At 37.3% G+C, this 15672-nt stretch overlaps 1 protein-coding gene across 2 annotated transcripts; it reads left to right on the forward strand.

Annotated features, from left to right (window-relative positions):
• Positions 1–1039: 1039 nt before the first annotated feature.
• On the forward strand, positions 1040–11905 carry psme3ip1 (proteasome activator subunit 3 interacting protein 1). Of its 2 annotated transcripts, XM_051870744.1 has the most exons (8): positions 1040–1130; positions 1977–2046; positions 2126–2248; positions 2367–2465; positions 3859–3980; positions 7385–7521; positions 10001–10074; positions 11039–11905. In XM_051870744.1, the coding sequence occupies exons 3-8, from the start codon at positions 2134–2136 to the stop codon at positions 11242–11244; spliced, it is 753 nt and encodes a 250-aa protein (XP_051726704.1). In that variant the 5' UTR covers positions 1040–1130; positions 1977–2046; positions 2126–2133; the 3' UTR covers positions 11245–11905. The 2 variants fall into 2 exon arrangements, with proteins under 2 accessions (XP_051726704.1, XP_051726703.1); XM_051870743.1 differs by lacking the exons at positions 1040–1130; positions 1977–2046; positions 2126–2248; positions 2367–2465; positions 3859–3980 and adding an exon at positions 5175–5535 and having other exon boundaries at positions 7375–7521.
• Positions 11906–15672: the final 3767 nt, after the last annotated feature.

The raw sequence follows: 15672 nt of genomic DNA on the forward strand, positions 1-15672 counted from the left end.
TAAAGGCAGTTATAGGTACAGTTTAATACGTTTTCCAATCATGTTTGATTAATAAGTGTGTGTATTGTAGGCGAATCTGTTGTGTCCACATTTATTTTGTTGTAGCCATGATTCAGCTCATAAAAACAAAGTAATTTAGAACCTGCCATTACAATAAACAACAGACTAATACAATTAATTTGCACCAATTCGCTGAAAATGTTTTTCCATGTTTTAATACGATGCTGTTTAATAATACCATGTTGATAAACATGTTAACATGCTATTAAATTAACGTGTCTCTTTTCAGTTCACTCGTTCTCTCGACTCACTTGTGTCCGAAAGATCCGTTTTGACCGATTCATGAACAAAACCAGGTTCACTCGGTTCATGTGATTCAAAAGAACGATTCGTTGTTTGTGTCGTCGCATATTTCTCTCCAGCACATGATGCTGGACCCAACCCCTCCTAGCAACCAGTAAAACAAACCGAATTCTGCTCAAGAGATAGCGTTGTATAAACAAACTGCAAATTTGAAAGTAATAAATCAAATGTCTTTTGTAACATGTATGTCAACTTTGTTTAAGTAGGCTATATTATCCAGCCTGCATTTGTTTCATAGATAAAATAAAAAATTGAACTATTTAGTTAATCAACAGATATGTTGCAACTCAAATAATTTATACATACAGCTGGTTCAAGAAAAGCTGGCAAACTGAAAGTCAGGTTTACAGACATCTACTACAATAAGATCCCTCTAAACACATTTGCTTTTTTTCTACTGTATTAATTAATTGGAAAGGCAAAACAAAATTAGATGACTACTGAAAGAACATTGAAATTTTTATAAAATTAACAGATTTAAACATATTTAAAGCATTCCGTTATGTTCCCCTTTATTAAAAACTGTACAAGAAATGAATTGTACTTTTTAAAAAAAGAGAAAAAAAAAAGAAAAATCAATTTAAAATTGTATACACTCAAATAGTAATAATAAAAAATAATAATAATATAACTAATTATTCTGGAAAGCAAAACTTTCCCATGAAAACTACATTTCCCATGAGTCAATGTTGTTCGTGCGTAGGAACTACGTGTCCGAAGCAGCTGTTGCTGGGGGATGCTTTTACGAGGACACAAAACCGGACTAGGTAAATATCTGATACCATTTCCTTCTTAAAATAATTATTTATTCCTCGTCTCTTCTTTGACTTCGGTCATTATTTGTCTGCCGTATAACACAACCCGACTTTAGGGTTTTATAATGTGTGTTAAACGAATCGCTGTATAAATGTCACTGCTTTCTAATCCAAGTGAGTGCGATCAAAGCCTTGTACGCTCGACTTCAGATCAATATCAGGCCCTGAAGCTGCGGTGCTGTCTCATGAAAATACTTTTGCAGAGTAGTATTGCAGTGTTCCTTGCATATATTCAAAGTAAAGTAACCGTACGGAGTCACTGATCCTTCGCACCCATATTGCATTACATGCGTCGTTTTTATGTCTTATTTTGTTTTAATGTTTATTGTTATCACAATACTACTTGATATGATGGGTATTTTTATCATGCACATTCCACGCTGACAGTGGATGTGTTGATAAACTACGGTTTGAGTTAGACTGATTTTTTTTATTAATATATTTTGTTCTCTGTGTGTTTCTAGCACCATTTATATGGTGTGTAGATGCATTATACAGGCGAAACCCTTTAAAATAGTTTTAATAGCAGTAAATCAAAGAAATGGGTCAGTCTGTATCTTGAATTTATTACTTTCACTGTTCAAATCCAGCATTAGGGGGCAGTATTTACCTTTCCTTGCAGAATCTGTCATCATTGCTCAGACAAAAATCTACTAAATAGACCTGGGGCATAAATTATAATGCTTCACATTTAAAATGAATTGTTAGTTCTGCATAAATTTATGATAGGTGCAATGGTTTTTTTTTTTTTTTAAACTATCACACATTTTTATTCTGTGTCTCTGAATCTCTGAACAGAATCTCCTGCAGATGACTTCATGAACAGCCTACAGTGTTTATCCTGATTAATAAAATCATAGCATTTTAGGTGAGTTTTGATGGATAAAATATATTGATAAATGTGGTGATCAACGTAAATAACACACACGTCTGTATGTGTTGTGTAGGTTCTGCCATGGCAGATGGTGTGGACCTCAGCCGAAAGTTTGTGTCAGAGTCTGAACTAGACGAGAAAAGGAAAAAAAGGCAGGAAGAATGGGAGAAGGTCCGCAAGCCAGATGACCCGGAGGGTGAGACGTTCACTTTGTCAGCGCCAATCATTCAAATTATCAAGAGGCTTAAGGATACGCATTAATTCTCCCAGATGCATTTGCCGAGTTTTGACTGTTCATTCTCCCTGCACCACAGAGGCCCCTGAGGAGGAGTACGACCCTCGATCTCTGTTCGAAAGGCTACAAGAGCAGAAAGACAAGAAACAGGAAGAATATGAGGAGCAATTCAAATTCAGTAAGTGCTCATGCTGCTCTCCTCCCATATTCATCTCTTTATTTATATCCAAAACAGATCTTTCAGATGACATACATCACACGGTCTCAGGGGGCTTGCCTCTCCCATCTTTATTTGACCTCATTTTGGGGTTTATCTGTCACCGTTTGTGCAAAAACATGCGTGTGCTTGCATACACATGCGCTGGTGTGTGTTTGAGCATGTCGGTGGGTGTCTATGAGTGTGAACAGATGGGAGTGATGGAGATCAAGAGCAGGTCTGTTCTTGCGGGTGCTGATGGGAGACTGGCATGATCTTAGCATCTCCGTATCCCTGGTGACAAACCCACTCTCGGTCTCCCTAGCGACCATTGCTGCTCCTATTGCCGTTGATTCCAAGGGCCACATTTCTTAAAGGATTAGTTCACTCCAGAATTTAAATTTCCTGATTATTTACTCACCCCCATGTCATCCAAGATGTTCATGTCTTTCTTTCTTCAGTCGAAAAGAAATTAAGGTTTTTGAGGAAAACATTCCTGGATTTCTCTCAATATAGTGGACTTCAACAGTTACCAACGGTTTGAAGGTCCAAATTGCAGTTTCAATGCAGCTTCAAAGGGCTCTACATGACCCCAGGCAAGGAATAACGGTCTTATCTAGTGAAACAATCGGTCGTTTTCTTAAAAAAAAAAAATGTATATACTTTAAATCCAAAAATGCTCGTCTTGCACTGCTCTGCGATGCGCAATACGTAGTCACGTTGGAAAGGTCACGTATGACAAAAAACTCAATCTCATTTTCTCCTCCAACTTCAAAATCGTCTGACATTGTTGTTTTACCTTCTTTTGTAAAGACCGTTTGACTTAGTCTTTGCACGTTCGCTTTATAAACACTGGGTCGGTACTTCCGCCTTTCCAATGTGATTATGTAATGCGTGGCGCATCGCAGAGCAGTGGAAGACGAGCATTTGTGGTTAAAAAGGTTTTTTTTTTTTTTTTTTTTGGAAAATTGCCGTTTCGCTAGATAAGTCCCTTATTCCTCGGCTGGAATCGTGTAGAGCCCTTTGAAGCTGCATTGAAACTGCAATTTGGACCTTCAACCCATTGGTATCTGTGGTCCGCTATATGAAGAAAAGTCCTAAATTGTTTTCCTCAAAAACCTTAATTTCTTTTTGACTGAAGAAAGAAAGACATAAACATCTTGGATGACATGGGGGTGAGTAAATTATCAGGAAATTTTAATTCTGAAGTGAACTAATCCTTTAATCTACTAGCATGGTCGTCATATTCACAGACAATAGAACTGTTTATGATTGAGAAAAAATATCATTTTCATGACACTCGGTTTTGTTAATGGTTCCTCAAAAAGAACCGTTTAAGGAGTCTTTTTAATTCTGTTGTTGTGTTTCTCTACAGAGAACATGGTTAAAGGCCTGGATGAAGACGAGACCAGCTTTCTTGACGAAGTCTCTCGGAAGCAGTCTCTAATAGAGAAACACAGACGGGACGAGGAAGCTAAGGAGATAAAAGAATACAGGATATCCTTTTGCACCTTAAAGCATGTACAATATTACTGTCAAGCGCTCTTGAAAAAAAATTGACAGAATTTTGCTTTCTGCCTGAGTCTGTCTCTACGTTCACCTTCGTTAAGCTGGTGGTAGAAGCTTCAGCTGTCAAGCGCAATGATGGCAGGTGAAAAGTAAAGTAGAGTTCTTGTACCTTGTTAGTGTACATGTTCTCAAACAAGACAGCCCCAAGAGGAACCCGACGCACTGACAGAAATTCATGCAGGCTTGGCAAAATGGCTTAGAGGTTTGGAAAACAGACGGTCTCTGTGTGTTCAGTTTCAAGCAGTTTACTTTGTTTTACAGATGGACGTTTTTGGACTCTGATACCTTATCTCGCAAAAAAACTTCACTTAAAGAAGTTTTACTTGATAAAGCAATTGAAATACTTTTCAAAATTAATACGGAATGTATTTATAATTTCAAGAAGCAGTTAGAAAAGGCGTCTTAAAAACAGGGCACTCATGCACGAGAGGCTGAAAAATTGCGCCATAAACATGGGCGTAATTTGCAGGTGGGATGGGTGGAACATGTCCCCACCACTTTTTGCCAGTGTTGATATTATCCCCACCACTTTTTGAAACATCTTGCGGCATGGATGTACCTAATACAAAAGAAACATCTTCATTTGATTAGCTATTCGTTCGCTTGTGGTAAATAAGAGGTGATGGCGCTGGAATGTGTTGTTTTTGAAATCATGCTGAGTATTTGTTGCCGCTGTTATGATCAGTGGCGGAAGGCAACGTTGTTCTCTTGTCGCTCGTGCGCAGTCTTCACGCAGTCGAGCGTTTCAATCTATCGCTTTAGTCGCTTAAAAACCCAGAACCTCTGGCACGCTAAATAAAAATTCTACCAACAGTCCATTCAGACACAAATGTTTAATGTGGATCTACGTATTATTCAGTATATTTACTAATACTCTTAAGACTAACAATGTATTGTATTATAGAAGATGTAAGGATGAAACTATCACATTAAAAATGAGTTCTATGTTAATAAATTAAACTTAATGTACAATTGAAATTGTTTTCTGGACATCGTAATGTTATTTTTTGTGCATTTACTATTGTACATTTCTGATATAACCAAGCAACACCCCCCCCCCCCCCCCCCCCCCCCCCACAAACACACACACACATACACTGCTGTCCCACCCACCTTTTAAAACAGAGTTGCCACTGGGCATAAAGACTTGTTCACACTAAGAAGGATAACTATATTAGCATCCACACAAACACACAATAACAGTCTATTATGAGCGTACGCTGCAGTTATATAGTCTGTTGCTTTAAATTCTTGAGCATGGCATGAAACGGACGTTGCGTTTGTCATTACTTTCCTATTGTGACATTTATCCAAGAGCTTCTCGAACAAGACAAAATGTAGGACAGGACTCAATTTTGTCCATCTGGAATGGATTGGATCGTTGTGGTTTGCTATTGCTGCGATTTCATGTGAGTGACAGGTTGTCCCGCCCTCATGCGAGTAAACACGTCATAAGAGAAGAGATGTCGTTGCAAGACGGAGGGTAAGTTATGTTGATTAAACATTATGAGGGCGTATGAATTAAATAATAATAATAATAATAATGTGCACAGATAAATTATTATAATAAATGCTGCAATATTCAATAAAAAAAGAATTGTCAATTTTAATTTCATGGTGACTTCTGATTATCAGTCAATGTTTTTAATAGTTCATCAGCTGGGAAAAAAAAAATATTCTAAATTGCCATTCACACAGGACGATAACTAGGAAGTTTGAATAATTGTTTGTTTCTATGAGAATAGGGAAGTCCACGCCATAGAGGAACAATATCATTGGAACCGATTTCAGAATGATTTTTACAGCTGATGAACAGTAAAAACAATGGTAGCAATCAGAATCCACCCGACTTTAAAGAGCTGGAGCATGGTGTGTATGGTAAGGGTGTGTTTGTTTGAGTTTCGATTCTTGACTTCTATCACCAGTGTTTCTCTGAAATCGCTTACTGCACCTTTAATAATCATAGTCCTTGGTTTGACGTTTGAACAGGTCTCAACAGTCAAAAAACGTCCATCCAGCGCATGTTTACGTTAAAAAATATTTAAAAAGCAGTGCAGTGGAACACAAGGCGTTCTGTGTGTCAAGTCAGTTTTTCCCGTTTCCCGCGTTCAGCTGTGGAACGCCGCAGCGCACTGCTGTATTTCTTCAGCGCCACAGAAACATTTTACCAGGAGGGTATTCTGTTGATTAACCCAAACCTTGCTTACTCTAGGTATACAGGTTCCAGACACGGAGTATTGGTGACCACAAAAACAACCGAGCCCTGAATCCAGGAGTCACTACGGATGCTAAGAAAATGCGCGCCATACTTTTTTTTCCTTCTTTTTTTAATGGCGATTTACATTCTTAGTGGATATCGTCGCCCACGGGGCAGCTGTGCAATTATGAATTATTATTAATCTTATCTTTTAATCTTTAATCAGTTTTTATTACTGTGAACAAGAACTTTATTATTTGTTTGATGCTAATTATATATTAAAAAAAAGAAAAACGCTGAATACCTCAGGTAAACTAACCCTGGATCTGTTTCTTTGAATGAACAGTTCAAAACATGGTTTGAAACAGTTATATGAATCCTACGCTGAATTGAATCATGTTTTGTATCATTATTGTGTGTGTGTTTAACAATGAGTTATGAGTTACAGCAGATTGTTCCACATTAGCACAGTTTTGTTGCATTAAACTTAGCTATCAAAATCAAAGGGCATGCTTTTATCCATATCATATATCATATAATTGATTTTTCATCATGGAACATCTGATACTATCAGCAGTGGCCTTTCTCTTCTGCCAATCAGGTATGCCTGTAGATAGAAGGTTGGAGGATGCGTTGTCGTGGCAACTGAAACCTTTCTCAGGGCTTGATAACTGCATCTAAAAGCACTGCTGAGAACCATGATCTGTAGAATAATACAGTAATGTGCCCTAATTCAACCGAATTTGCCTCCCGTGGAGGCACCAAATTGGCTTACCTGTAAGTGTGTCGCCTTTTTAGGCCATCTGTATGCTCTAATCAAAAAAAGGAAGTAGGTTTGATTGCTGTGGTGACTTCTGTGGTGACTTTGACTTTTTTGAACGGTTGCCCTCTTTATCGTAGCTTCCTCATCTGTCTGTCGGTTTAGCTCTGTTTGTGTGCTATTAAAGTGGAGTTCTCCAAGTAGTTCTTTTAGGTTTATGAGAAACTTTTTCCTTTTATACTGAAACTATTTGTCAAGTGGCTTACCACAACAGCAGGGTCGGAAATAAGGTTGTCATGTTGCTGTGAAGTTTTCTCACAGTTTAATTACATCTAAGTGAATGTCAGTGATTTGTCCTTAACTAGTGAACCTCACAGTGCTCTGCAGAAGCTGGCAGCCACCGAGAGTCAGAAGAAGGAGCCAGAGAAAAAGGCAGGAGCCAGACCCTCAGAGCACAGGACCAGTCACCTGTCTCAGGCCCACCTGCTGGCTGGAGCAGTGAAACGACGCAGGTATGGAAAGGAGGATCTCACTTCAGCGTGTATTCAATTGTTATATTTAGGCCTGGTTTCACAGACAGGGCTTAAGGCCCGTTCACACCAAGGTCGGTAACTATAAAGTTAACTATAAAGATATAGTTCTAAAAATCATTCTCAATATTAAGATTAGCAAAGTCCACACCACAGCTATAACGAATATGCGATATCGTTGGAATCACTTTCAGAATGACTTTATCCAGCTGATGAACGATAAAAACACTGACAGTGTGACGAGACAGTTAGCTCACGAAAACGAGACAAGATTTAGAAATCCTCAATGACGAAATGCATGACTAGAAAAATAGTCTGCAGGTGCTTTTGTAATGGTTTAACTAATCATCTTGTAATGAATGTCATTTCATTTCTACTTTCGGAGTATGAATTATCACATGCAGTAAAAGACAACAATAGTCATGCACTGTAAAAGGTTTTGTGACGAACTCAACTGACTGGCTTATCTCCTGTATGATTTCATATGAGTCTCTTCAGCCCATAGAACTGTACATGATTTATGAGCTTCTACAACTTTTGACCTCCTAACTGAACTCCTTTCCACAAATTGATCATAGAAATAAAAACACTACAAATAAAAATGTATTCACATAGTCTTACTATACATAGTCTTATTAAGTGTAAACAATACTATAAGTGCAACCATAATCAAAGTAGGCTACTCTCTCAATGTTCAAAGTGCAAGAAGAGACCAACTTTTTCTTCAAGCATGATACAGAGCTAAGAGATGGTTACAACTACACAAACTAAGATAGCTTTTATATTGGGAGACTTGCATGCATCAGGGAGCCGCTTTCAAAATTTGGGGTATTGAAATCGTGTTTGAACATGTGCTCGCGTTTTACTTTCGCTTTCACGCATACTCTTTGAATAGCGAGTGCTTGTGCTGAGCGCGCATTCTGTAAGATCAGACATTTGTCAGACGCTTTCAGGCTCTGTTGAGCAACGAATCCTCCACTATGGTCTTGTCAGTCACCTTCTTTCGTCACTTGATCAGTGAACTTTGATTCCTGCTGCACTACGTACGACTCTGCTGCTCGTGTTGGATGAGCTGGATGGAATTGAAGGGACAGTTATCCAACTGAATTAAATGGTTTTTATTTCTATAAAAAGCAAAACGACAGTGGAGGCGTAATGTAAATGTAGCGGTGGCATATTCTATCCTAATTTCACCCTCACACTCCGTCATGGCAATATCGCGAGACAGCTTTTCACCTCGACGAGAAATCATGTCACATTTTAATCTTGCGAGATCTCTTCACCCCTAACTGACAGTCAGTCAGAATCAATCCTGCTATAGTGAGCTTGAGCATTTAAAGCGGCAGACAAGCACACGCTTAGAATAAACAGAACGATATCGTCCACTGGTGTGGACACTAATATAGTTATCGTTGGTGTGAACGGGCCTTTAGACTAAGCCAGTATTAGACCTTCAGTTCAATTAGGACATTTAAGTAGCTTTTATAAAGTTCCTTAGAGAGAACATTACTGGTGTGCGTCCTGAGACAAAACAATGGTATTGATATATTTTAAGGTTTGTCAGTACAAGTTGCTTTCAGTTAAAACAGCTCAAACATGCATTTAGTCTGGGACTAGGCTTAAGCCTTGTCTGTGAAACCGGGCATTAAAGGATTAGTTCACTTTCAAATGAAACTTAGCCCAAGCTTTACTCACCCTCAAGCCATCCTAGGTGTATATGACTTTCTTCTTTCTGATGAACACAATCGGAGAAATATTAAATATCCTGATGCATCCGAGCTTGATAATGGCAGTGAGCGGGATCAATGAGAATGAGCTGAAGAAAGTGTCTCCATCCATCATAAACATACTCCACACGGCTCTGTGGGGTAAACAAAGGCCTTCTGAAGTGAAGCGATGCATTTGTGTAAAAAAAAAAAAAAAAAAAAAAAATCCATATTTAACAAGTTATGAAGTAAAATAACTAGCTTAATAGGGAAGGCGTAGGACGTAGCGTAAGCTTTTTGAAATGCAAGAGTTTTACACTTTCTTCGTATGTTGAATACGGAAGGCGGTCTGCAGAAGCTAGATATTTTACTTCATAACTTGTTAAATATGGATATTTTTTTACACAAACGCATCGCTTCACTTCAGAAGGCCTTTATTAACCCCCCGGAGCCGTGTGAAGTACGTTTATGATGAATGGATGTGGATGGAAGCACTTTCTTCGGCTCATACTCATTGGTCCCGTTCACTGCCATTATAAAGCTGAGATGCGTCAGGATATTTATTAATATATCTCCGATTGTGTTCATCAGAAAGAAAAAAGTCATATACACCTAGGATGGCTTGAGGGTGAGTAAAGTTTGGGCTAATTTTCATTTGAAAGTGAACTAATCCTAATGTATTTTAAACCTGTAGAAATCTGAGACGGCATAGTCTTTATGTATAATTATTTGTGATTAAATTTGTCTTTGTACAGCTCCTCTCAGTCCTCAGAAGGGAGTAAAAAGCAGAAAGCAGAGGAGACGGTAGCCGGCAATGGCAGTCAGACAGGTGAGCAATGTAGTGTAATGCTACCTTTACATAATATAATTATGTAAAGTGACTTTTTCAGATCATTATTGGATCTGTAATTATGTGGCATACTGTTTTAATTGCTTTTTTAAAAAATAAATGAACCAGAACATTATAGTTGATTTAAAAAAAGGCAGGGAAGTGTTCGTAAAAATTCCAGTGTTTTTGAAAATGTTTTTAGAAGTTTAATAACTTAAAAAGACAGTGCTGTATTTTATGGCAGAAAATAATTGTGACTAGACTTAATTTGTTAAAAAAAACACCATGTTGCATGTACAGTACTGAACACTAGTTTAGGGTCAGTTTTTAAGAGATTACACTTTTATTCAGTAAGGATGCATTAAATTGATCAAAAGCAACAGTAAAGGCTTTTACATTGTTACAAAAAAAATTAATATATTAATCTATTATTATTTTTTTTTTAATTAATTAAAGAATCCTGGGGGAAAATGTATCGTGGTTTCAACAAAAATATTAAGCAGCAAAACGTTATACAACATTAATGATAAGAAATGTTTCTTGAGCAGCAAATTAGATTGATTTCTGAAGAATCATGTGACACTGAAGACTGGAGTAATGATGCTGAAAATTCAGCTTTACCATCAAAGGAATAAATGTAAAAAATATATATTAAAATAGAAAAATGTAAATTGTAATAATATTTCACAATATACATACATTGTAAGTGCATTTATCAACACTTTATTATTATTATTTTTTTATTATTATTTTTTTTTACAACTGACAAAAATTCTGTGGTATTCAGCAGCGCTTGTATTTTACCTGGAATATTTTTTTAACAAGACTAAATGTAATATTTACTGCGAGAAATCAGGAGAAATATCATATTGATTCACCTTCCCATATTAACCTGCCACGTTAGATGTCAAATGCATCAGAGACTGCGTGCGCTCTATGTGCGTGTATTGTTTTGTGTTCTCAGAGCAGGAGGCGGTCGAGCCCAAATCCCCCGGCGCAGGCGTGACCCGCTCGGGCGTTCTCCACCTGCCCTCCGCCGCTGTATGCGTGGGCATCCTGCCAGGGCTCGGCGCTTACTCGGGCAGCAGTGACTCTGAGTCCAGCAGCGACAGCGAAGGTAGCGTGGACGAGATTGGCTCTCCCATAAAGCGCCACAGGCTCTTCAGATAAACACACTGACAGATCACACTCACTCACTATCACTTTTTCCCTCACCTGTGCTGCCCAAGGCTTGGGTGCCGCCCCCTCGCCTTTTCAGCGGCGCGGAGCACAGATCATTACCTAAAATGATTTAGCTCTAGGTATCCGTTATTTCAGTGATTCAGTTTTGGATTGGTTACTTGCTTGATGTTTATTAAAGGCTGTAATGTTAACTTCTATTGTGGTTTTTGATGTCTTGTGCTTTCAAAACATGACACTTCCCCCATCCTCCTCATATTACGTTCCATACAGTTTAAACCCCTGGCAGCTTAACCTGGTGACGCACCTTCCCATCTACCCACCCTTGCGGTTTCTGCAGAGCTCTAGTGGCCAAGGGGACACTGACTGACTGACTGACAGCTGTGGATCAAGAAGACATGAAATATTTAGTCCAAATCTCTGACCATCACAGGACAAAGCAGACATATTATGGGCTTGTTTGAAGATGTTTAAAAGTCTTGGTCGAATTTTACATTTGTTTGATGTTTCTTTTTTAAGACAAAATGCTGCAATGTTAAGAATGCTGGAATTTTCTTGAACTGTGCCCTATAAGGACATGAAACTGTGTGTGACTGATCACTGGGAAATAACCAGTGATGACAGAATGGAAAATAAAGGTGTTTCTCACGTTTTTGGGCTTTTTTCTTTCTTTTTTTATTTCTTATTAATGTAAAACAGCATTCACAACCCATTTTAGTTTTGTAATGTGAGTTTCTGAGTGAAACTGAATATTCAGTGAGGAAAAATTAATGCATTGTGAAAAATTTCCATATGATAATGGAGCCAGACTTGAATGAATTTGTAGTTAATTGTGAGAATTACACCCCTCTTGAAATGCTGTGAGCCACTTTTGTGGAGGCTTTTTGAGGGTGAAGGTTAATTTCGACCCAACAAGCATTTCAGTGTTTCAATTATTTACCTAAGTAAAAGAATATATTTTTTTTTTTATATTAATCTGCGCTAATAGAGTTAACTAAGATTTTAAAGGCTGCAGGAATCTAAAACAATGCCTAAATAGCTACAGTATTTGGCTATTGTTTAAAGGGATAGTTCACCCAAAAATGAAAACTCACCGATTTCATTCCAAACTCATGAGTTTCGTTTATCTTCGGAACACTAATGAATACATTTTTAATATTCTCTCATCATTGCTGTTCATCCATTGAAAGTACACGCAACCAAAATGTTCTTGCTTCAAAGAGTTCATAAAGACGTAAAACTATTCAATTTGAATCAAGCAGATGAAGCCAAGTCTTCTGAAGAGACACAATTGCTTTATATAATAAACAGATTTAATTTATACTTGTATTCATATATAAACATTGATCAATACACATACATTGATCAAATATGGTAAACACGGTTGCTCAACTGTGCTTGATGCGTGAGAACTAACCACATTGGTAATGTTGTAAATGATAACCGAATTTTTATTTTTGGGTGAACTATCCCTATAACTTCCCCTATAACTTTTCCTGCGCAGGTGGCCTTGACAGCAGGTAAAAATGAGTTGTTTTAGGGGTGGAGTTAATGAAAGATTAAGATTAAAGACATTTTTCATCTTTGAAATAAAATGCATGCAATAAGACCAGAAACATTTGAAAGGGTTAGTTCACTCAAAAATAAAAACTCCCGTCATCATTTACTCACCCTCATGTTGTTCCAAACCCGTAAGACATTTGTTCATCTTCAGAACACAAATGAAGATATTTTTAATGTCCCTGTTGTCAAAAATTTTATCTCTTAAAACTCATCTTTGATCACCAAAATGACACATTTAAAAAAAAAAATCTTGTGGGGGAAAAAAAAAAAATTCTCCATGCCTTAAAATTAAGGCTGGGTTAAAAAATATCGATTTCTCGATTTTAATTGATTCTCATTTTTACGAACCGATATCGATTCTTAAATCCCAAGAATAGTCAGTTGTTTCAGTTAATGAATGAATAGAACATTGTAGCGCTCCTCCCATCCAATAAATGGCAATAAGCTTTGTGCTTTGTTACTTTTGATATGAAACAAAGTCTCAGATTTCAAATTCTGTCCATTTTATTACGAGATTCAAAAAATAACCATTTTAGCGCTGTTTAATATGGCGTGACAGATCGCTGTAGCGCCCCAGTTCAATAGAGGCGGCGAAGCGCGCGTGAACTGATCGTCTCCTCCGCTTTAAAACTAGTTACAGCGCTAAATAAACATGAATGAACACCCAAAGGTATGTTGAAAGATACAGTAAAACTTACCGAAATCCGTATCCTGTCCCATGGAATAGCTCAATCAGTGTTTTAACCGCGAAAGACGTCAATAAAACAGCTTGTAAGTAGCCTAATGTCACGTAACGTCACATTTACCTCAGAAAAACCATATTCAGTGACCATAACTCGTTAGTCTAGAGAGGAGCATTTTTCTAAATATATGCACCATATTACACATTAATTATAATTTTTAATGTTATTCAATATTTAATGTATGCTTGAATAAATCTGTCAAGTTTTTATAACAGCCACCATTTAAATAATGTGTTTCAAAAAACCATCTGGAGTAGAAATATAATTACAAAATTGTAAAGTTAGTATTTTAACTTTATTATTATAAAAACTTCCTTAACTTCCACTAATTTAAGTGTTTGTATACAAATCAGTTAATTTTAACCTTCAATATTATAGTAATGTAGAACTGATTCCCATGTATAGTTTACAGCATTAGTTGAGAGATTTTTTTCCTTGAGAAAATTTGCCATGTACTGTTCCCATATCCAAAATAATCAAAAAATGAAATCTAATCGAATTGCAAGCTTGTGAATCGAAATCGAATCAAATTTTGAAATTTGTCAATACCCAGTTCTACTTAAAATAGGATCTCTGAATATGCTAATTATTCTCCACTCACTCGCACGAGCTCAAGAGATCCACTCAGCTGCACAATGGTATCGCTTTTTACAACGTCGAACACATAATGGTAATTAATATAAGGATTTTGCTTGACTACATTATTAATCAGCTAATAATGTCTTGCTAATGTTACACAAACCATGTTCCCGGTCGCGAGTCAGACAGCTGCCTTCTAACAATCAATATCCTTAGAAACGCTTTTAACACTTTAACGTCAGTGGAGAAAGGCATATAGTTCATCATAACATCGTTATATACATCATACACCCGTTATATTGCTAAAAAATGTTTATATCAACAGAAAAATATACTGGGATATATTCTCTTGAGACTCTCTTGCTTCAGATCGGTCATAGTAAATTATATGCTAAAACCCACCGCACATTGACGTGATTGGTTACAAGGTAGTTTGTGACGTCAGAAACACCAGCGATTTCAAACCGCGGGTTTGAGACTGTCTTTTTTTCACAGCAGTTTTAAATAGAAAATACTCAGCAATGGTGTTGACTTATGAATTTGCACATGGTTTGTCTTAAAGCATATTAAAAACACACAGACATATAAACATTAAAAACTTGATTTTCAAGTTGATTTTTAAGGGACTTTAATTAAATCTGAGAGATTTCTGTCCCTGACAGCCCATGCGACTTCCACTTTCAAGCCCCAGAAAGGTAATAAAGACATCATTAAAAGTAATCCATGTGACTGCAGTGGTTTAATTTTATGAAGCAACACGAGTGCTTTGTTTGTGCAAATAAGACATCATTTACCACTTTATTTACAAAATAACAATCTCCAATGCAACGTCTGCTCTCGCGTCAGACTCAAGCGTCAACAGCTCTTGTGAACGTGCGTTGGAGATTAATATTTTGTAAATACAGTGGTAAATTATGTTTTTTTGCACAAACAAAGCACTTCATAAAATTTAAGTTAAACCACCGGAATCACATGGATTACTTTTATGACATCTTTACTACCTTTATGGGGCTTGAAAGTGGTAGTTGCATAGACTGTCAATGGAGAGACAGAAAACTCTCGATTTCATTAAAAAGATCTTCATTTGTGTTCCAAAATGGAATGAAAGTCTACGGGTTTTGAACGACATGAGGGTGAGTAATTAATGACAGAATTTTAATTTTTCCGTCCTTCAGATGAGACGTTAAACCGAGGTCCTGACTCTCTGTGGTCGGGGTTACACCCCTACTCTTTTTCAAGGACATCCTGGCCACATTTGCCCATTGGCCTTTGTCCATCATGGCCTCCTAATCATCCCCATATACTGATTGGCTTCATTACTGTGTCTCCTCTCCACCAATAAGCTGGTGTGTGGTGGGCGTTCTGGCGCAATATGGCTGCCGTCGCATCATCCAGGTGGATGCTGCACATTGGTGGTGGTTGAGGAGATTCTCCCTTCCATATGTAAAGCGCTTTGAGTACCCAGAAAAGCGCTAAATAAATGTAAGGATTTTTTTTTGTGTTTTTTTTTTTGTGTGAACTAGCCCTTTTAAAT

The sequence above is a fragment of the Ctenopharyngodon idella genome, chromosome 18 (assembly GCF_019924925.1).
Source record: "Ctenopharyngodon idella isolate HZGC_01 chromosome 18, HZGC01, whole genome shotgun sequence".
Classification (NCBI taxonomy): domain Eukaryota; kingdom Metazoa; phylum Chordata; class Actinopteri; order Cypriniformes; family Xenocyprididae; genus Ctenopharyngodon; species Ctenopharyngodon idella.

Excerpts from the sequence above, each read along its gene's own strand:
- psme3ip1 (XM_051870744.1), top strand. The coding sequence starts at position 2,134 with ATGGCAGATGGTGTGGACCTCAGCCGAAAGTTTGTGTCAGAGTCTGAA. Across the intron at positions 3,981-7,384 it reads AGGAGATAAAAGAATACAGG|AGTGCTCTGCAGAAGCTGGC; the intron begins ATATCCTTTTGC and ends AGTGAACCTCAC. Across the intron at positions 10,075-11,038 it reads CGGCAATGGCAGTCAGACAG|AGCAGGAGGCGGTCGAGCCC; the intron begins GTGAGCAATGTA and ends TTGTGTTCTCAG.